The sequence below is a fragment of the Mauremys reevesii genome, linkage group 9 (genome assembly GCF_016161935.1).
Source record: "Mauremys reevesii isolate NIE-2019 linkage group 9, ASM1616193v1, whole genome shotgun sequence".
In the NCBI taxonomy this organism is placed as follows: Eukaryota; Metazoa; Chordata; order Testudines; family Geoemydidae; genus Mauremys; species Mauremys reevesii.
Genome location: NC_052631.1, coordinates 102523194 through 102544378, shown reverse-complemented (window position 1 = coordinate 102544378; position 21185 = coordinate 102523194). Strand labels below are relative to the sequence as shown.

Sequence of the window (21185 nt, the reverse complement as noted above, 5' to 3'; positions counted from 1 at the left end):
GCCAGTTACCAGAACAAGAAGTGTCCACAATACTGTTCCAGGGTGGTGATTGCACAGCGATCTCTAGGCAATGCTCTCCTCCTTCCATGGGACAAAGACCTTCTTTATACCTTCCCTCTGTTTCCTCTTCTGCTGAAGGTCCTGCTCAAGATAAAGAGAATGGGCCTCACATGATTCTGATCACCCCTACCTGGCTGCAACAGACCTGATACCCTTACCTAATGCAGCTTGTGATGTGCCGCTGATCACCCTTCTGACCATCCCACGCCACCTCACACAGGACAAGGGGCGCACTGTGCATCCCAACGTGGGGATCCTCTGACTCAAAGCCTGGCTCCTAGGTGGTTCCAACTCCTAGAATGCTCATGCTCAAAGGAAGTGCAGGAGCTCCTACTACACAGTAGAAAGTCTTCCACGCAACGCGCTTAGCTGCAGAAGTAGTCCAGATTCCAGATTTGGTGTATGTCCCAGCAATTCTCTCTAGAGTTGACAGCTCTTCCACATATTCTGAAATATGCCCTGACCCTTAAAAAATCAGGACTATCCCTGAGCTCTCTGAGTCCACCTCACTGATTACAGTATTTCACCATTCCATAGAGGGGTACTCAGTAATTTTGCACCTAACCATAAAAGGGTTCCTGAAAGGAATAACAAACCTCTTCCCTCAGCCTAGACTTCCCTCCCCCTCTTGGGACCTAAATCTAGTATAAAAGAGCGGACTAGGCCCCCATTTTAACCCAGGACCACCTGTTCGCTAACTCATCTGTTGATGAAAATGGTCTTTCTAGTCACAGTTACCTTGGCTAGAAGAATAAGGGAGATAGCAGCTTTAATGACACATCCTCCGCACATTCTTCCCAGACAAGGTCATGCTTAGGCCACATCTGAAGTTCCTCCCTAAAGTGACCTCCTCGTTCCACATGAACCAGTCTGTTCACTTTCCCACCTTCTACCCCAAGCCTCACTGGGAAAATAGGGAGGCCATACTACATACCCTGGACATTAGGAGAGCCCTTGCATTCTACCTCGATAGGACAGAAGCCTTCAGGTAATCCCCTAGATTGTTTCTCTCTATGGCAGAAAGGTCAGCGGTATCAGCCCAATAACTTTCTAAGTGGGTCTCGAATTGTGTTAGAGAGTGCTACCAGATTCGTTACATGACCCCTTTGGACTCGATCTGTACATACTCCACAAGATTGGTTTCTTCGTCTGTTGCCTCCTTAAAGCATGTGTCCCTATTTTGGAGATCTGCAGAGCGGCGACTTGCGCTTTGGTCCATACCTTCGCAGAACGTTATGCGACCACTGAGGACTCTGCCTCTGATGCCATATTTGGCTCCACTGTTCTTTCTTCTGTGACCAATCTGACTGTGAAGTCCCAGCCCTCCAGGGGAACACCCATAGGGACACTACTCGAAGAAGAAGTTACTTACCGTGTTCAGTAACGATGGTTCTTCAAGATGTTCTCCACTACCTGCCCTCCTCCCATCTACTTTGGAGTTCTCATTATGACTCTGCAGTAGAGAAGAAACTGAGGATGGTTAGCCCACATGCACTGGCTAGTCTCATGGCACAGCACAACATCGCATGTGCAGGCCCAGCGGACACTGCTACCAAAGTTCTCCAATCAGCAGCTCAGGGATGCGACACACCTGCAGTGGAGCACCCATAGGGACACACATATTGATGATTCATTGTTACCACACAGGGTGAGTAACTTCTTGTGTTAATACAGGTTTGTTTGTTTCATACAGGATATGTAAAGTATTCTTACTTGCTCCTCAGACTTGTCAGCACAGTGTAAGTCAATTGGTTTCTCTGGTGGTATCACAGGAGAAGAGTATCTTCAGGAGGGATTTGAATTCAGAGAACTTGGTGGCTCAGGAAGAGCTTTCTGTTCATAGATGGTGAGCACTTCAGGGAAGGCTCTGTGCTGTGTTCTCTGGAAAGCACTGAGTACATGGTGGGCACTTCTAGAAATAAATTTTGGTCTCCAGGTAACTTGTTTGAATTCTGTGAGATTGAAACTCACCTTCAGATGGCTGTTGAGGAATTTCAGTCCAGTTTCTAGGGACAGGTGTCTAAAACCCACCATCGTGCTAACATGCTCTTTTGTTGTAGTCTTAATTGAGAGTCCACAGAGACTGAACTCCCCGCAGTCATTGAAGTGGTTCCTCCAGGCCAGGATGGAGACACATTGTGAAGGGACAGCTTGAGGAGGAAGCTTGCATTGTTGTTGTCCTTTCTATTTGTGTTCTTATGAGAGACAGGACTTGAGTTTCCAGAGCTGTCAATTTGGCACCTTTCACTAGCCCCAAATTCATTTTGAAAACATGAAAAGAAAATGAAAACACGAAGAACATGTTTAACTGTTGCCTAGTTCTAGAACTATGATTTTTTCCCTAAGAAGACAAAAGACTTAAGAGTGAGTGTGAAGGAATGTACTTTATGGGACAGGCTGGGTCAGCCTGGAGTGTAATCAAGGAGGTCCTGCCTTGAACTGAGGCTGGGCTATTTAAACAGGAACAGGAAGTTAAGTAGAGAACAGGAGAGTAGAAGGTAGGCAGGCTGCAGTGGCTGGTGTTTTTAAAATCTGAACAGGAGTACTTCTGGCACCTTAGAGACTAACAAATTTATTTGAGCATAAGCTTAATTGGCCTCTCAGAGTTGGTAAGACAACTCCCACCTTTTCATGCTCTCTGTATGTGTATATATATCTCCTCACTATATGTTTCATTCTATGCATCCAAAGAAGTGGGTTCTAGCCCACAAAAGCTTATGCTCAAATAAATTTGTTAGTCTCTAAGGTGCCACAAGTACTCCTGTTCTTTTTGCGGATACAGACTAACACGGCTGCTACTCTGAAACCTTTTTAATCTAAGAGGCTCCAGGAGACTGATTAAGCTAGACTCAGACTTTGTTTTGTGGACTTTTAAGTATGGGAGCTCTGATCTGCGGTCCTTAGATGAGGACCTTATGAACAGTTTATTGTAATTGTTGTCCTGAAACCTTATGAAAATGGGACATGCTATTTTGTTCATGTGTGCTGGCTTCTTCTTGCCCCAAGCTGTTAGAGCAAACCTAATGCTGTCCCAATTATGGGAAATTAAAGTGGAGCACACCCACCACATCATACCAGTCTGCATGGGGGAGTATAGGGACAGCCCATATCTTTACAGTGAGCAGATAAATTTCCTCAGTGGACTTAGTAATCCCCATTTTTTCTTCTCTCTAGCTGTTGCTGAACTTCTGCATCATGAGGTGTCACTAGATTTCTGTTTGAACACTGCTAAGCTGCTTCTGGAACATGAAAGGTACAGAACTTCAGCACCCTCTACTTGAGAGAGAACATACATTGCCTAGGCTTCCCAGTATTCTTACAAAGTGATACCAAACAACAGGAGAGCTAAGTTGTAGAAATAGTGTGTCGGGGCATGATACAGTGTGAGTTGTGATGGAAGAGAGAGTTGCTACACCTTATCCTACATTGGCATAGTAGGTTGTCCCTGTGTAGTCTTAATTTGTGCCTTGGCTTGGCAGCCCTGACTTGGGGAGCTGCTTTCTCCACTCTGTTCAAGCACAGCTCAGGATGAATGTTGAATCAGGGGTGCTATATATATATATATATATATATATAGCTATTGCCTTTTATCTGGAGAGATGCTGTAGTTCAAGGCCTGTTTTAAGTTTCCATTACAAATTCCTGTTGTCAGGTCATCCGAGTTCAGGTAGTTTGGCAGTACTACTGTGCACTGAAGTGTGAGACATTGGTTCAGAGCAACTTGTGCCAATTGTTTCTCTGGCATGTGAGCTCAGGCGCTGATGTGATGTGCTTGAGGAAGGAGACTATACTTTCTTGGGCCCCAGTTATGAAGTTGTGTTGGCGGGTATTTTGCCTATCTTTCAACAGTTAGATAAGAGAATGTCAGAAGAGGAGCAAAGGGAGATTTCTGGCAGCGAGCAGGAAAGCTACGATGGACCAACAAAAGCTATTTTGAGGGAGTCTCCTCCAGGATTCTCCCATTTACTCCATGGACACTGTGACCACAGATACAGTTCTCTTGAGGGTGTTTAAAAGGGCTCCCTTCTGCGGGGTTTGAACATGTTATCCCATAGTGCTTCTATGAACTGCCAGCAAAGGATTGAGCATAGTGCCAAACTCTTGTCCCCTATGTGATAATACATTTCTAGATGGTCTTAATCAAGGGCTTACCCTTTGAAATACTATTCTTGGGGACTGCAATTCTGGAAACAAACCCATTAAAAAGGTTAGGTTATAAAGGGTCGGCAACCTTTCAGAAGTGGTGTGCCAAGTTCACTGTAATTTAAGGTTTCACGTGCCAGTAATACATTTTAACGTTTTTAGAAGGTCTCTCTCTATGTCTATATTATATAAATAAACTATTGTTGTATTTAAAGTAAATAAGGTTTTTTAAATATTTAAGAAGCTTAATTTAAAATAAAATAAAATTTAAAATGCAGATCTTATCAATTTAGTGTGATCCTTGCCTGGGATCCTTGTCTGGGGTTCCAGCCACCAGCCCCGCTCAGCCTGCTGCTGGTCTGGGGTCTAGCTGCTGGCTCTGCTCAGCCCACTGTTGGTCTGGGGTTCCATTCACTCAGCCGGCAGTAGGCTGAGCAGGTGGGCTGAGCGGGGCTGGCTGGGGGCTGAGTGGCTCAGTCCACTGCCAGTCTGGGGTGCCGGCACCACTCAGCCGGCACCCCAGACTGGCAGTGGTTCTGGCTGCCGGTCCCTTGCCTGTCGGGGTCACAGCCGCCGGCCTCGCTCAGCCTCCTGCCGGCCTGAGTGAGCAGAACCCTAGGCTGGTAGCAGGCTGAGGGGGGCCGGTGGCCGGGATCCCAGATGGCAGGAGCTGGCAGACGGAACCCCAGACTGGCAGCGGGCTGAGTGGGGCCGGTGGCGGGGACCCCAGAGCGGCAGTGGGCTGAGCCTCTCAGCCCGCTGCCAGTCTGGGATTCCGTCCGCCAGCTCCTGCCAGCCGGGATCCCGGCTGTCGTCCCCCCCTCAGTCCGCTACCAGGCTAGGGTTCTACTCACTCAGGCCGGCAGGAGGCTGAGCGGGGCCGGCAGCTGGGACCCTGACTGGCAAGGGGCCATCAGCCAGAACCCCAGACCTGTAGCAGACTGAGTGCTGCTGGCACCCTGCTGAGTGCTGCCGGCACCCCAGACTGGCAGAGGACTGAGCCACTCAGCCCGCCACCGGTCCTGCTCAGCCCACTGCCAGCTGAGTGAATGGATCCCCAGGCTGGCAGCCACTCTGGGGTTCCGGCTGCCGGCTCCTGCCAGCCAGGGTCTCAGCCGCCGGCCTGCTCAGCCCGCTGCCAGCCTGGGGTTCCCTGGGGTTCCCAGGCTGGCAGCGGGCTCTGAGTGGGGCCAGTGGCCTGGACCTTGGCTGGCAATGGGCGCAGCAGCCAGAACTCCAAAGCGGCGGTGGGCTGAGCCGCTTAGCCCGCCACTGCGTGCCATCAAAAATTGGCTCGCGTGCCACCTTTGGCATGCATGCCGTAGGTTGCCGACCCCTGTTATAAGCAATATGTCTGTGAACAGGGAAATCCTATTTCCACACTGCTGTCCTCTGTTTCTCCCTCTGTGTTTATGCAGGATACATATCTTGGAATCACATAGGCTATTGAGGATAGAATTTTAGCCTTACTGCTGGATTTATTTCCTTTTGCAAGGGTTAACCAGACTTTGAATGTTTCTTAAATGTAGATGTTTATGGACTATGGACTGACATGCTCATTTGGCTCCAGGACAGCCCTGTAACATTTACAGGTTAGGGCACTAGTTCCCAGTCTGCTTTGTTGACCGTAAGGGAACCACAGAGCCTTTGAGAGTCAGGAATTGAGGGTGGCTCATAAAAGTGGTGGAGCATCTTTCTGCTATGAACTGGTCCTCAGAATGGAAAAGCTGGAGAATCACTGGGTTAAACCATCTAGATTATTTTTTGTGAAAAGCAATCTAAGTGAAAGACAGATATTATGAGATGTATATATTGGGCCCCAGAATGGGAAGTCAACAGGTCCTTCTGCACAACTCCATTAAAAATGCATCTCTGTGAATAGGGAATTGGTTGGTTTTGATTTTCTGAAGTCCATCTCTGGGCGGTTTGCGTCCTCACCTGACCTCGGAAAAATCATCTTACTCCACATCGAGTTTCTGTTACGGAGGATGAAGGAGCCACTTGCCAAGCAAAAAATTGAAGATGTCATTACAGGTCAGTGTCCAACTTCTGTCGTTTGCTGGTGACAGGGCTTAATTGACTTAAGCAATTGATTTACCTCTTCTCCTTAACTCCCACTCTCCTCCTCCTTCCTTTATATCTTTTTCTTACTCTTTGTCATGTATTGTATATAGTAAGTTGCAGGGCTGCTACTAGCAGGTCATGCTCCTGTGTCAGATTTGGACTGGCCAGAGCTTCCATCTCAGAGAGATGCAGACCTGATGTGTTCACTATAAGATCCTTTAACGTTATGCCAGGTATGGCTGAGGTTAGCTTAAATCAGGGGTCGGCAACCTTTCGGAAGTGGTGTGCCGATTTTTCATGTATTCACTCTAATTTAAGGTTTTACGTGCCAGTAATACATTTTAATGTTTTTAGAAGGTCTCTTTCTATAAGTCTATAACTAAACTATTGTTGTATGTAAAGTAAATAAGGTTTTAAAAATGTTTAAGAAGATTCATTTAAAATTAAATAAAAATGCAGAGCCCCCTGGACTGGTGGTCAGGACCTGGGCAGTGTGAGTGCCATTGAAAATCAGCTTGCGTGCCGCCTTCGGCACCGGTGCCATAGGTTGTCTACCCGGCTTAAATAAAGTATGTTACACACAGTGCCACCTAGTGGCTGAACAGCATAATACAGGTTAGCATTCCATTACATATCTCCCTTTAAATTCTACATTCCTACCATTTACAAAATGTAAATCACTGTATCTTTGAGGTTCAATATGGATCAGTCTGTTACATGTCTATGTATTATGCTGGTTTCTAATTACATGATTTGAAAGCATAACACCTTAGTCATCTGGCTGTCCATTAGTCATCGTCTTGTACTTCATTTGTCAGCTCTGTTGGTTTTGCTTTCTGAGGAACAAACTGTAGATGTTGATGGTTTCTGTTGATCTCTCTATTGTAGTCTTGATCACAAATGATCTGGATGCTGAATTATTTTTTCTTTATGACAGCTGGAGTTGTCCATTCTTTTTCTCCATCCAATTTGAGATGAACACAGTCAGAATTGTCCCTTGGGTACAGCGAATGGGGGGACCGCTCTGGGCCCCACAGGCCGGTGCGGTCGGTCCCGGAAGTAATGGGTCAGTCCTGGAAGTGATGGATGTGTGACTTCCGCCCCAGGGACGGCCCTGAATTCGTTCAACGTGTTCTAGACCCGGCAGTTCTCTAACTGAGTGTCTGTTGGAAAAGTGATCATAAGTTCTTTTTTCCTTTTTATCGGATTTGGCTACTCTCTTTGTGGCTAGTCACTTTGGAGATATGATTCTTTTCCAGAGTTGGAATAGTAGTTCTGAATTGCCTTCCTATCAGGAGTTGTGTTGGAGTATATCTAGTAACTGCTATTGGTGTTCATCTGTAATTGAGAAGAGCAAGGAGTGGCTCTTCCTACTGTTGGATTTTCTTGGCTGTCTTTATAGCTCTCTCAGCTTCTCCATTCGCTTTTGGTGACTTTGGCTGCTAGTAATATGATCAAAATCATATTTTGTTTGGAATGACTAAAATTCTGCTGCAGTGAATTGTGCTCTGTTGTCCATCACTAGTTATTCTGGAATACCAAAGCAAGCAAAAGTGCACTTCAACTTCTTGATAACACTGCGACATGTTAGTTCTTTCAAGTTCATTTATTCTATGTACCTGGAAAAATAGTCCACTATGATGTAATTATGTCCTCTGAATTCATGTAAATCTTAAGCTAGTCTTTTTTCCAAAGGCCTGGCTGGTAGAGGTGTTTGTACATGGTATGGTTCAGCATTGTTTTTTACGTTTAATTGTACTGGGTCTCCTTTCAAAAGTCCAATATAATCAAATCCTCCATTGAGTTCTTCCACCTTTCTCATTAGGCCCATCATGGCTGCCATGCTGGAGCTGAGAAGGTTGTTGGTCTCTGATCCTTTATTCACATGCACTCTGAATGCAAAGCTTTTGTCTTTGTAAGTTGTTTCTGTGGTTAAATGACCCATACAGTTCAGAGTACAGTAACTCCTCGCTTAACATTGTAGTTATGTTCCTGAAAAATGCTACTTTAAGTGAAACTATGTTAAGCAAATCCAATTTCCCCATAAGAATTAACATAAGAATGGAGGGAGGAGACACAGCATGACAGTGACTGCAAATATTCCCTGTCGAAACTGAATGTGATGATGAACCCATGCTATCCCACTGGGGCACACCACTCCCTCCACTTTCCAAAGTGCTGGTGTGTGTGTGTGAGACAGACATACACACACTGTGTGTGTGTGAGAGTGAGAGTGTGAGTGAGAGAAGCGCGTAATGCTCCTTTTAGTATGTGGACCCCAGTCTAAGTACACTGCCTTTTTAGTAGCTCAGCAAGTTGACAGCAGCTGCTGCCAGCAAGCTCCCTCCATCCTGAGCCCTGTAGTGTCCCCCCCCCTCTGTGGAGATGGGGTACCGGAGAAGGGGACAGGGGGAGGGGGACAACCTGCCATTAGCACCCCTCTTCCCCCCCAGCACAGCAAGCAGGAGGCTCCTGGGAGCAGCTCCAAGGCAGAGGGCAGGAGCAGCACATGGCAGCTGGGGGAGGGACACTTGAATTGCCCAGCAATTGATAGCCTGCTGGGTGGCTGCTTCACAGGGAACTTAGGGGAGCTGATGGGGGGCTGCTAGTCCACCCTGCTTCCAAGTCCCCGCCAGCTAGCTCTAACGGGCTGCTCTTCCTGCAAGCAGCGGACAAAGCAGGCGGCTGCCAAACAATGTTATAAGAGAGTATTGCACAACTTTAAACGAGCATGTTCTCTAATTGATCAGCAACATAACAACGAAACAGCGTTAACTGGTATGTCGTTAAGTGAGGAGTTCCTGTACCTCTAGGGCTAATCAGGGCTGTGGCTGATGACTTTAGCTCTAGGAGGGGTTGAAGGTTATTGTAAGTCCTTTCTGAAAATACTCTGATGTCTGCTTGTGAGTCAGTTTTAAAGTCAATAGTCTTTCCATGAGTTTCACTTTCTAGGGAGACTGTGTCATCACATGTGACAGATCTGAGAAACAATGGCTCTTGATTGTAATACAAGTCAATTCCCTGATTGCTTTGGTACAGCAAACAATGACAAAACGTCCATATTTTGTGCATTTATTACACTTTGCACCTTTGGCTGAACATGCATCATCTTTTGGAATATGAATTTTTCCACATCTTTTGCATTTAGGCTGTAATGCTTTGGTGTTTCACTGCAATTTGTCCCTTTTAGCCTTGGAGCTCTCTCTCCTTGCCTAAGGGGTCTTTATGGTAATGATGCAGCATGAGTGCTACAAGTCTGTTAAGATGCATCTGCATGTATGCTAGGAATTTACATCAGTACAGCCATGTCTCCCAAGGGTGTGAAAAATCTGCACCCCTGAGAAATGTAGCTATGCTGACCTAATCTCAGGTGTAGATTGTGCTAGGTCAATAGAAGAATTCTGTCGATCTAGCTACTGCCTCTTGGGGAGGTGGATTACATATGCTGATTGGAGAATCCCTCCATAGGTAGTGTCTACACTGAAATGCTACAATGGCGCAGCTGTGCCACTGTAGTGTTTTAAGCATAGACAAGCCCTAAGGTAGTTTCTTGTTTTTTCAAGTCTGGCAAGTTGCTCTTGGTTTTGCTGTCTCACCAGCTCAGACTGCTTTGCTAAATACTGCTTCCAGTCTGTCCATTGTGAAGGTTTGTCAAAGCTGAAGTTCTCTGGAATATTAAAGAGTAGCAAGTTGATGAGATCCTGCAGCCTTTTGTACTATCATTCCTGTTGTCTGCAACCTTAGTTGCTGTTTTCCTTCTGTTACTGTTCTCTGGCAGTAGTTTACTTCTGAAAGTATGTCACGTATTTCTGGTACATGGTAAGTTTTAGGGCTGCTATTAGCCAGTCAGGCTTGTGTACCAGACATGAAGTGGCCACAGAGCTTCCGGCTCAGAGAGAGAGACCAGATATGTTTACTGTAAGATCCTTTAATGTTCTTCCAGGTGTTGCTGGGGTTAGCTTAAATAAGGTATGTTACAGTACCACCCAGTGGCTGAACAGTATCATACAGTTTAGTATTCCATTACACTCTGCCTCTTGCAGTCTTTAAAGATTGATAGCAACATCTAGTCTTAGGGCTGGATTCACCTTCTAGCTCAGGTCCTGCTCTTTGGGCTAGACAGTGGTTGGCTGTGGCATGGCCATGCTGGAATGGAAGTGCCACAATCTAGCCCCGTTCACTTCCACCTCTCACTGTTATGCGTTGGGTGCAAATCCTTGTCTAGGGACCTAAATAAGTGGCCTGACTTTTCAAATATGTTTAGCATCTGTAGCTCCCATTGACTTCAGTGGTTTCTCAGCATTGCTGAAAATTATGCCGCTTGCTATTTAGGTGCCTAAATATGGATTTAGGACGCTAACTTTAGGCACTCAAGTTTGAAAATGTTAACTTGGGTGTATAACACTGTGTGATTTTTTTGCAGGAATTGGCTGAAGCTCATTGTCTCTGGGGTGGAACTCTTGCTATATGTTTACACACAGTATTGCTCATTCTCATTGTAGGCATGGGCTTGTCATTGTCAGGTAATTCAAAGATTCCTCTCACTGTGGTGGTTGTTCAAGTGATTGTCTGTATATATATTCCACTGTTGGTATGCATGTGCCCATTGCACACAAGATGGATGATTTGGCCAGCAGTGTCTGTTGAAGTGACTCATTATTATTTATTATTGTGCTAAGTGTTGTAGAAACAAAACAAAAAGAGAGACTGTGTCCCAAAGAATTTGCAAAGTGTGGGGTTGTGGTGTCTTCAGGAAACAACGCTTCACATAAACATCATAGAGTAAAACACCATTCAGCGAGCGTGCACAATCTTTCTAAAAGTCATCAATGGACTTACCATGCAAGTAATGACTGACATCACTACCGCCATGTTTTACTTGAACAAATGAAGTAGAATAAAAGTAACTCCACTATCTCAGGAGGGAGGTATGACTCTAGTACTTTTTCATGTCCCATGATGTCACCCTAAAAGTGATTAATCTTCCAGGAATCCAAAATATACTGGAAGCTTGTATCAGCAGAAAATTTGTAGACAGCCAAGAGTAGTCCATAAAGGACAATGTGATTCAATCAATGTTCAGGGTGTGGGGTTTCCCACTAAGGACCTGTTTACCACCAGGGAAAAGAAGAAATATCATTGCTTCTGCTCCAGAGGAGATCAGAGCCCAGGGTCCACTTTAGATGCATTCTTTATCTCATGGTTCTCTTTGCATTTCCTCCACTTCCATTCTACAAGAGCTCAAATTGCTTCAGTACCTAGCTAAGGCACATACCTGACATGGGCATGTGTAAGGCAGCTACATAGTCTTCTGTTCATATGTTTGCTCAGCACTGTCCTACCATAGAGATATCCAGAGCTGATGTGAACTTTGGCAGGGCTGTTTTATAGATGTTGTTTAAATAAACTCCTGGTACCATCTCTAGCAAAGATTATTGCTTGAGAGTCACCAACAGTGGAATGAACACACACACACCAGGAGTCTATTTAAATAAAATCTTTAAAACATCTAGAAAATATACATATATAATATATTCCACTGTTGGCTGCCAAGCAATAATCCTTGCTGGAGGTATATATATATGGACAAGAACTTGAAGGAGAAGAAAAGGTTACTTACCTTACATTAACCGTGGTTCTTTGAGATGTGTTGTGTGTATTTTTTTATATACAAGTAGTGTGCAAGTAGAATCCATTTCTTACTGGTCCATGTGTGTGTGTGTGTGAGATCAGCTAAGGGGGGGCACTTGACCACTCCATCTGACTCCCCAGCCTGGGGCCCCCATGCTCTCCCCATCCCCTCCCCATGATCCATCCCATGTTACCTGAGTGGGGAGGGGGGAAGGGGGAAGGCGGGCTCTGTCCTCCTTCTGCTATGCAGGAGACTTCGAAACAGCAGCGAGGAAAGGAGCAGAACATGGGGCTGCTGGCGGCAGTGACTCTGGCGCGGCCCTACCACCCCCAACTGCGCCCCTTGCCCTTCCATGCAGCTGTGTCTCCTCCATCTGTACAGCAGCAGCCCCGCTGGAGGACAGGGCTCAGGGTGGTACAGCTGCCAGAGTTGCTGCTGGTGTTCTGCTCCTTTCCTCGCAGAGGTTCCTGGGAGAGCCCTGTGGTTCGGGGCTCTCCTGGGAACTGCAACGGGGAAAGGAGCAGAACCCCCACCCCATCCCTTTTACAGAGCTCCGTCTCCGTCCTCCGTCTGTGTACTACAGCAGCAGCCCTGCCAGAGGACAGGGCTGAGGCGGGGCGGGGCGGAGGGAGGTAAATCCACCAGAGGAGCTGCCGCTGTTCTGCTCCTTTCCCCATTGGTAACTGCAGCGGGGAAAGGAGCAGAATGCCGGCAGCTCCTCTGGCAGCTGTACCACTCCCTGCCCTGTCCCCCCTGCCCTGTCCTCTGGCGGGGCTGCTGCTGTACAGATGAAGGAGACGCAGCTGCGTGGAAGGGCAGGGCTGGGAGTGGTACAGTCGCACCAGACGAGCTGCCGGCATGGGGCCCACGGCTCCTCCTGTGTCTTTCCAGTATGCCATATCAGCTATAAATACCTTGCTGGTATGGCATACTGGAGCGTACCGCCGTACTTGCACTGCACACCCCCCCTCCAAGATCTACCCCACCACATCCCTGTTACCACAGAGTCTATTGACAAGTTTCTGTATGGCAGAGGGGCGGCCCACTCTTTATCCCTTCACTTCAATATGTGAGGACACCCAGGGTGCAGACACTGCTGCAATGGACATTGTAGTCCAAGAATCTGTTTGGCGTGCACTGGGCTCATGTGCACCAATAGTGGAACACAACTTGAAGAACGACAGTTACTGTACGGTAGGTAATAGTTTCTTCTTTATTTAAGACCTTGTAATTGCTTAATTTTAATCACTTCTCAGGTCACTATACAGGAAAACAGCTGTCACCTGAAACACTGAACCGGCTGCACATCATTCTGTGGGACAGAGCTGCCAAGAGCTATGAGGTTTGGGAACAAAGGGGGTCTTTGTTCTTTGCTTTAAAAAAAAAAGAAGGATCACTGTTCTAGGGTGATACTTGCCATTTAAGAGAGTGCGGGGCTAGTGCACCTGTGACTCATCAGCTCACACCAACTGGGTTTTACAGGAGGGCACTTGTAGATGGAAGAGATCTGGTGAGTCAAGGGGAACCGGAGAGATAGGAAAGGGGGGTAGGTGAGAGCTGCCTGGGAGAGACAGTTATTAGAGAGCAGAATGCTCTGCAGGCGCTATCTGAGGAGGAGGAGCAACTGGGAAGGTGTGATGGGATTCCCGAATGCAACCTGGACTGTGGGACTGCTGAGCCCTCTGTCCCACCAACCTGGCGTATTCCTCAGACTGTGATGCTGTTGACAGGTACTGCACTTACACAGACATCCACAGGCACTGACACGCCCAACTGAGTTATATGAATGCGTCTGTCAGCCATTCATGAACCAACAATAGAGAGGCTCTCACCAGTTCTCCCCAGCTCCCCAGCCTTGCACCCCAGAATTGTACCATCTTGCGCTCATCAGAAGCCTGACCAGTGTAAGTTCATTACCCAATCAATGTGGAGAAGACATGCACTAGCCTTTGTAAACAGGGCTTAGATTTCCCAAGCACGTCAACAAAAACACACTGTTTTAGGTAAAATATAAAACAGATTTATTAACTAGAGATAAATTTTAAGTGATTATAAGTAGAAACTGTAGAGATCAAAATTGGTACATAAGAAATAAAAGTAAATTCACAATTTGAGTTCTATAAACTGTGACAAAGTTCCTCCTCTACCTTGGTGGGTCCTGCGCTTATTGGCAGATTTGCTCACCTCAGTGATCTTCCCCACAGTCTGGGTCAACTCCTCCTGTGTCTGATCAGGAGTTGGGAGGTTTGGGGGGAACCCGGGCCCACCCTCTACTCCGGGTTCCAGCCCAGGGCCCTGTGGCTTGCAGCTGTCTATAGCGCCTCCTGTAACAGCTGCATGACAGCTACAACTCCCTGGGCTACTTCCCCATGGCCTCCTCCAAACACCTTCTTTATCCTCACCACAGGACCTTCCTCCTGGTGTCTGATAACGCTTGTACTCCTTAGTCCTCCAGCAGCTACACCCTCTCACTCTCAGCTCCTTGCGTCTCTTGCTCCCAGCTTCTCACATGCCCACCACAAACTGAAGTGAGCTCCTTTTTAAACCCAGGTGCCCTGATTAGCCTGCCTTGATTGGCTGCAGGTGTTCTAATCAGCCTGTCTGCCTTAACTGATTCTAGCAGGATCCTGATTACTCTAGTGCAGCCCCTGCTCTGGTCACTCAGGGAACAAAAAACTACTCATCCAGTGACCAGTATATTTGCCCTCTACCAGACTCCTGTACCCCACTGGCCTGGGTCTGTCACAAAACTAAACAGGATTTGAATCAAGCCATGTCTCACCCTGATACAGTAACTACTCACTTAACGTCCTCCCGCTTAATGTTGTTTTGAAGTTACGTTGCTGCTCCATTAGGGAACATGCTCATTTAAAGTTGTGCAGTGCTCCCTTGCAATGCTGTTTGGCGGTACTTAGGACTTTCTAGGAGGGGAGGGAAGGAGCGGGGACGCTTCATGCTCCGGAGAGGAGGTGGAGTGGGGCTGGGAAGAGGTGGGCGTGGAGTGGAGTGGGGGTGGGAAGAGGTGGGCGTGGAGCATCCCCCGGCAAAGTTGGTGCCTGTTCTTCTGGGGGGAAGCTGCCGCTGCTGCTGCGCAAGGTACTTCCTAGCGTCCTTGCCTGCAGCAGGCTGTGCCTGTGTGGGGTAAGCCAGGGGCACCTCCCAACACAGTACAGTGCAGCACTGTACAGTATATAATGCCTTTTGTCTACCCCCCAAAAATTTTCCTTGGAACCTAACCCCCCGCATTTACATTAAATCTTATGGGGAAATTGGATTAGTTTAACATCGTTTCACTTAAACTTGCATTTTTCAGGAACATAACTACAACGTTAAGTGAGAAGTTACTGTAGATGGTATAAACAGGTCACAGATCTTCAGTACACAGGCTGGAATTCTCCTCCAGCCTGGGACCACCCTCCCCAGTTCAAAGTCTTTGTCCTCTAGATATGTTTCCAGGTTTTGAGTTGTGGGGGGAGTGAGGCCAAGTGATGATATCACTTCCCCTCTTTATAGTTTCTTCCAGCCTGCTGGAAAGATCTATGCTTGTGACATGTGCAGAGGCGCTGACTTTCTAATGTGCTGGAGGGTACACCTCCCAGCTCCACCCACGCCCCGCCCCCACTTTACCCCTTCTTCCAGGGCCCCGCCCCTGCCCTGCCTCTTTCTGCCCCGATCCACCCCACCCATCTCATCCCACCCCATTCCATGCCCTCCTCCGAGCATACTCCATCCTTGCTCCTCCCTCCTTTCCCCAGCACCTCCTGCACCCAGCAGAACAGCTGATCTCAGCAGGCGGGAGACGCTGATCAGTGGCGCTGCCAGTGGGCAGGAATCACTGGGAGCAGGGGAGGAGCTGATTGGGGCAGGGGGGCTGCTGGTGGATGCTCAGCACCCACCATTTTTTTTCCCCTGGAGTACCCACGGAGTTGGCGCCTATGGACATGGAGGGCCACCCCCATTGGTCAAGCATTCTCCATTGTATACATACTCTCTCTCTGAGAAGTCTTCTGGGATGGCTGTTGGGAAAGTGGATTCCCTTTAATGGGCCATCAGCACATCTGGTTCCTTCAGTGTTGTACTGAAAGGCTGGCTGTGGGTGTTCCCAACCTCACAACATATTTTAGTAACACATCTAGCAAAACTTCGTAACTTCACATACAATGATAACATGTAATCCAGCAGGATATTAATGTTCAACAGATCAGTACTTTTAAAATGATACTCACAAGTAGGGCTGTCAAGCAATTAAAAAAATTAATCGCGATTAATCGCACTGTTAAACAATAATAGAATATGATTTATTTAAATATTTTTGGATGTTTTCTACATTTTCAAATATATTGATTTCAATTACAACACAACACAGTACAGTACTCACTTTATTTTTGATTACAAATATTTGTGCTGTAAAAACAAAAGAAATGGTATTTTTCAATTCACCTCATACTGTAGTGCAATCTCTTTATCATGAAAGTTGAACTTACAAATGTAGAATTATGTACAAAAAAACCTGCATTCTAAAATAAAACAATGTAAAACTTTAGAGCCTACAAGTCCACTCAGTCCTACTTTTTGTTCAGCCAGTCAGTCAGATAGACAAATTGGTTTACATTTGCAGGACATGATGCCTGCTTCTTGTTTAAAATGTCACCTGAAAGTGAGACCAGGTGTTTACATGGCTCTGTTGTAGCCAGCATTGCAAGATATTTACGTGCCAGATGCGCTGAAGATTCGTGTCCCTTTGTCTTCAACCACCATTCCAGAGGATATGTGTCCATGCTGATGACGGGTTCTGTTTGATAATGATCCAAAGCAGTGCAGATCGACACATGTTCATTTTCATCGTGTGAGTCAGATGCCACCAGCAGAAGGTTGATTTTCCTTTTTGGTTGTTCAGGTTCTGTAGTTTCCGCATTGGAGTGTTGCTCTTTTAAGACTTCTGAAAGCATGCTCCACACCTCGTCCCTCTCAGATTTTGGAAGGCACTTCAGATTCTTAAACCTTGGGTCAAGTGCTGTAGCTGTCTTTAGAAATCACATTCTTACCTTCTTTGTGTTTTGTCAAATCTGCAGTGAAAGTGTTCTTAAAACGAACAACATGTGCTGGCTCATCATCCAAGATTGCTATAATGTGAACTATATGGCAGAATGTGGGTTAAACAGAGTAGCAGACATACTATTCTCCACCAAGGAGTTCAGTCAAAATTTAATAAACATATTATTTTTTTTAACTAGCGTCATCAGCATGTGGCTGAAGCATGAAGGTACATACGAATGTTTAGCATACCTGGCACATAAATACCTTACAGTGTCGGCTACAAAAGTGCCATGCCTGTTCTCATTTTCAGGTGATATTGTAAATAAGAAGCTGGCAGCATTATCTTCCGTAAACTTAAACTAACTTAATTGTTTTAGCGATTGGCTGAACAAGAAGTTGGACTGAGTGGACTTGCAGGGTCTCAAGTTTTACATGGTTTTGTTTTTGAGTGCAGTTATGAAAAAAAATCTACACTTGTAAGTTGCACTTTCATGATAAAGAGATTGCATTATGGTACTTGTATGAGGTGAATTGAAAAATACTATTTATTTTGTTTATCATTTTTACAGTGTAAATATTTGTAATAAAAATAATATAAAGTGAGCTCTGTATACTTTGTATTCTGTGTTGTAATTGAAATCAATATATTTGAAAATGTAGGAAAACATCCACTAATAATTAATACATTTCAATTAGTATTGTTTAACAGTGCAATTAAAACTGTGATTAATTTTTTAATCACAATTTTTTGAGTTAATCGCGTGAGTTAACTGTGATTAATTGACAGCCCTACTCGCAAGACATACTTTGTACAAAACATATCATAATTATATGAAAGTGGTGAATATGGGGGTTCTAGGGTCCTGCTTTGAGGTACAGAGCGCACAGTAGGAGGCTGGAAGTGGGGCTCGTTTGCTGATTACCTGAGATACAGAGCCACTGGTGGGAGGCTGAAAGGGGCTGGGAGCCAGTGCAGGAGCTAATTTGCTGACCTTCCTGAGCTGAAGAGCCAATGCCAGGAGGATAAAAATGGCTGAGTCACTGACCCGTGTTGTGGGCAGAAGAGTCCTGAGACTAGTCACTCTCAGGTGGATATCCTGGAGAGTGGGTGGCCGTGAAACAAGGGCAGAAAGGAACTGGGAACCAAATACTGGTGGACTCATGGGCATGGAGCTTAGAATCATAGGGTTAGAAGGGACCACAAGGGTCATCTAATCTAACCCACTGCCAAGATGCAGGATTTGTTGTGTCTAAACCATCCAAGACAGATGCTATCCATCCTCTTTTTGAAAACCTCCAGAGAAGGAGCTTCCACAAGTTCCTTGAAAAAATCTCTGTACATTTTTATGTTTGGAAATTGGGAAAACAGTTTTATCATGAGGGTTCTGTGGATTATTGCATGTGTATTTGAATAATTTATGCCCAGAGGTGGGATTTTAAGTGGACACTGGGAGAGACTATATTCTTTTTATGGCTAGATTGAGGGGAACTTGAAGCAGGTGTGCCTGTCATAGCACATCCTGCCACAGGGGAGAGTTCCTGGGTGGGGCCACTGTCTTAAGTCACTTTTCTTGGCTAGTTTGCTGTGGCTGTTCCTAGGAAAGTAAGTTATGCTGAAATCCCTGATCCAGGCAGAGAATATGTTTTTCTTTATTTCCAAGCAGTTAGGTGCTCAACAGCACATCAGAAACTTGAGAATAATCTTGTTTCTCAGGTTTTAGAAAAGGAACATAGTTATTGCCAGAATGGATCAGCCCACGGTCCATCTAGCTTAGTATCATATCTCCAACAATTATCAGCACCAGATACTTGAGAGGAAGGTGCGAGAAATCCTATTGTAGCACATGTGGAGTAATCTGCCTCCCATGGAGGTCTCTTCCTGATCCCTAATAGTTAAAGATTCATTAAAACCCTGAAGTGTGACGTTTTATATCCATACATAAATTTATCATTAACTATTGTAGCTATGGATACTTGCCTATATAAATGTCAAATTCCACTCTGAGTTTTGCTAAATTTTTGGCCTCAGTGACATTTTGTGGCAGTTTGTTCCACAATCTAATTACACATTGTGTGAAGAAATCTTTTATCAGTTTTGAATTTGCCTCCTTTAATTGAATGTTCCCTCATTCTTTTTATTATGGGACAGGAAGAACAGAAGCCCTCAGTCTCCCTTCTCTAGACCTATTATTATTTCATATACATTTATTATCTCTTATTCATCTCCTTTCTGAGTTAAACAATCTCATAACTTCTTCAAGGAATGGTCTCTATCTATATTCTACACGTGTGGGTATACATGCACACCATGTCCCTGAGTCCAGAAATTCTTCAAAGCAGTGTCTGTTGGCCTGTACACACGGAGTAGCTCTCCTTGTGCTCCCAACAAAGGGTGTAAGAGAGAGTGCAGGTTGACACCTCTTCAGTTTCTTCTTATTGCTGCATGGACTAAGTCAGAATCATGTCCTCCTCCACTCGATTGTATAATCTGCAAAGGAAGAAAATGTAAATAATTATATATCTTAGCTTAGTAGTTAGTAGTGAAAGTTTATAGTTAGCATAGAGTATTTCTTTCCCTCTAGTTGGGAAACCACTTCTTGGCTCCAGAACTATACCCAGAGTCCCGGGATTCAAGAATTGCATCTCTTGTCCTTGCTTTTTCTCCATCAGTGATGAACATCAATGGTGCCTGTACTGTCTGAATGAGGCACATATTGCTGCAAAGTGCAGTGTCTGTTGTTAATTCCCACCCAGAACTTCAGAAGCCTGTGAGCTTTGCCTACAAAAACACCTGATAGAGAAGGCTATGAGGACCCTCTCTGATCTAGGCTAGGGAGACCCTGTCTCCCTCCCTCCCCCCCACACCCCGGTATATCAGCCTCAATTGACCAGCAGTGCCTTTGCATGTGTTGTGGAGTGGAGCCTTCTACATATATTCCTCCCTTATCTACAGTCTACACTTCTTTCCAATTGTGCCCTATTGAGGGATGTCCTAACTTCGGAGGAGCAGTCCATATCAATGTCCCAGGAGCAGTCCCATCTCCAACCATCTGTCAGGAGTGCCATGGTACTGATCGCTCTGCCGCTACTGATGGAACAGTTCTCTGACTTGGCTGAGTCAGAGGAGATAGTTGTACCAGTATCTCCCCATAGACACTTGAGCCCTGATCGTCAAGGAGTTACACTTGTCCTTTCTCCAGGTATAACCTCCCGCACCCTGTTTCCCTTGGGATCCCCTGCAACCAATCAATTCCTCTTTCTGGCCTTATTGGGATAAGTGGGATCCTTATGGCAGGGGTATGGGCCCTTCTCCTTCAGATCCGTTGGTGTATTAGGAGAAGAGCTGGAACCAGATCCACAGGTCCTGACAGATCCGACGAGTGCCTCTTCATCGTCCCTGGACAATGAGGTTACTCCTTCTTTGTCTTCTCTGCTGGATGACCACTGGCAGTACCAGGAGCTGTTACAAAGAGTTGCCAGTAACCTATAGATCCCATTAGAGGAGGTCCAGGATCTTCAACACCAGCTCCTGGCCATCTTACAACCACAGGGACTGATTAAGGAGGCCCTTCTGATCAATGAGGCCATACTAGAACTAGCCAGAGCGGTAAGGCACACTCCAGCATCCTGTGCCCCTACACCAAAAAGAGCTAAGAGCTGATACTTTGTTCCTACCAAAGGAGATGAATTTTTATTTTCCCATCTTGTTCTGAACTTACAGGTGGCTACAGAAAGAGCTCTGTCACACTATCAGAGGGCCACTGTGGCAGATAAAGGCTCTAAGAGACTGGACTTCCTGGGGAGGTAGGTCTTCTCTGCAGGCCTGAAATTTCATGTCACTGACTACCAAGCTTTGTTAGCTAAATACGACTTTAATAACTATTCCAGGCTTGCAGACTTCAGAGATAAGCTTCCCTCAGAGGACAGGGCCCAATTTCAGTCCCTTTTAAATTAAGGGACGCTTGTGGCAAAAGAAGCCCTGCAGGCTGCAGTGGACACTGCAGAAAACAGCTTCCAGAAATTTGGACATTGCTTTAGTCATGGGGGGGACTCTTGGCTGCAATGCGCTTCAGAAATAGCGCTCATGCTTGGTCTCTGTTAAGAAGCTCCTTAACCAAAATAGAACCGGCTGTTTGGCCAAATGAAGATGCTTTTTAGCCTGGGCACAACTCCACCAACATTCTACAGATACCTTTAAGCATGCTGGTAGTCCTAGACTATCTCCTGTCCCTGAAGACTTCAGGTCTTG

At 45.9% G+C, this 21185-nt stretch overlaps 1 protein-coding gene across 12 annotated transcripts in view; it reads left to right on the top strand.

The window, feature by feature from the left end:
- The window catches only part of TEX11 (testis expressed 11), a 127795-nt gene that overhangs the window by 32576 nt on the left and 74034 nt on the right, over positions 1-21185 (top strand). For all 12 annotated transcript variants that reach the window (XM_039489484.1, XM_039489483.1, XM_039489488.1 and 9 more), the window contains 3 exons: positions 3235-3313; positions 6086-6237; positions 13156-13241. In XM_039489484.1, coding sequence (XP_039345418.1) covers positions 3235-3313; positions 6086-6237; positions 13156-13241 — 317 coding nt within the window. The remainder of the gene's footprint in view (positions 1-3234; positions 3314-6085; positions 6238-13155; positions 13242-21185) is intronic.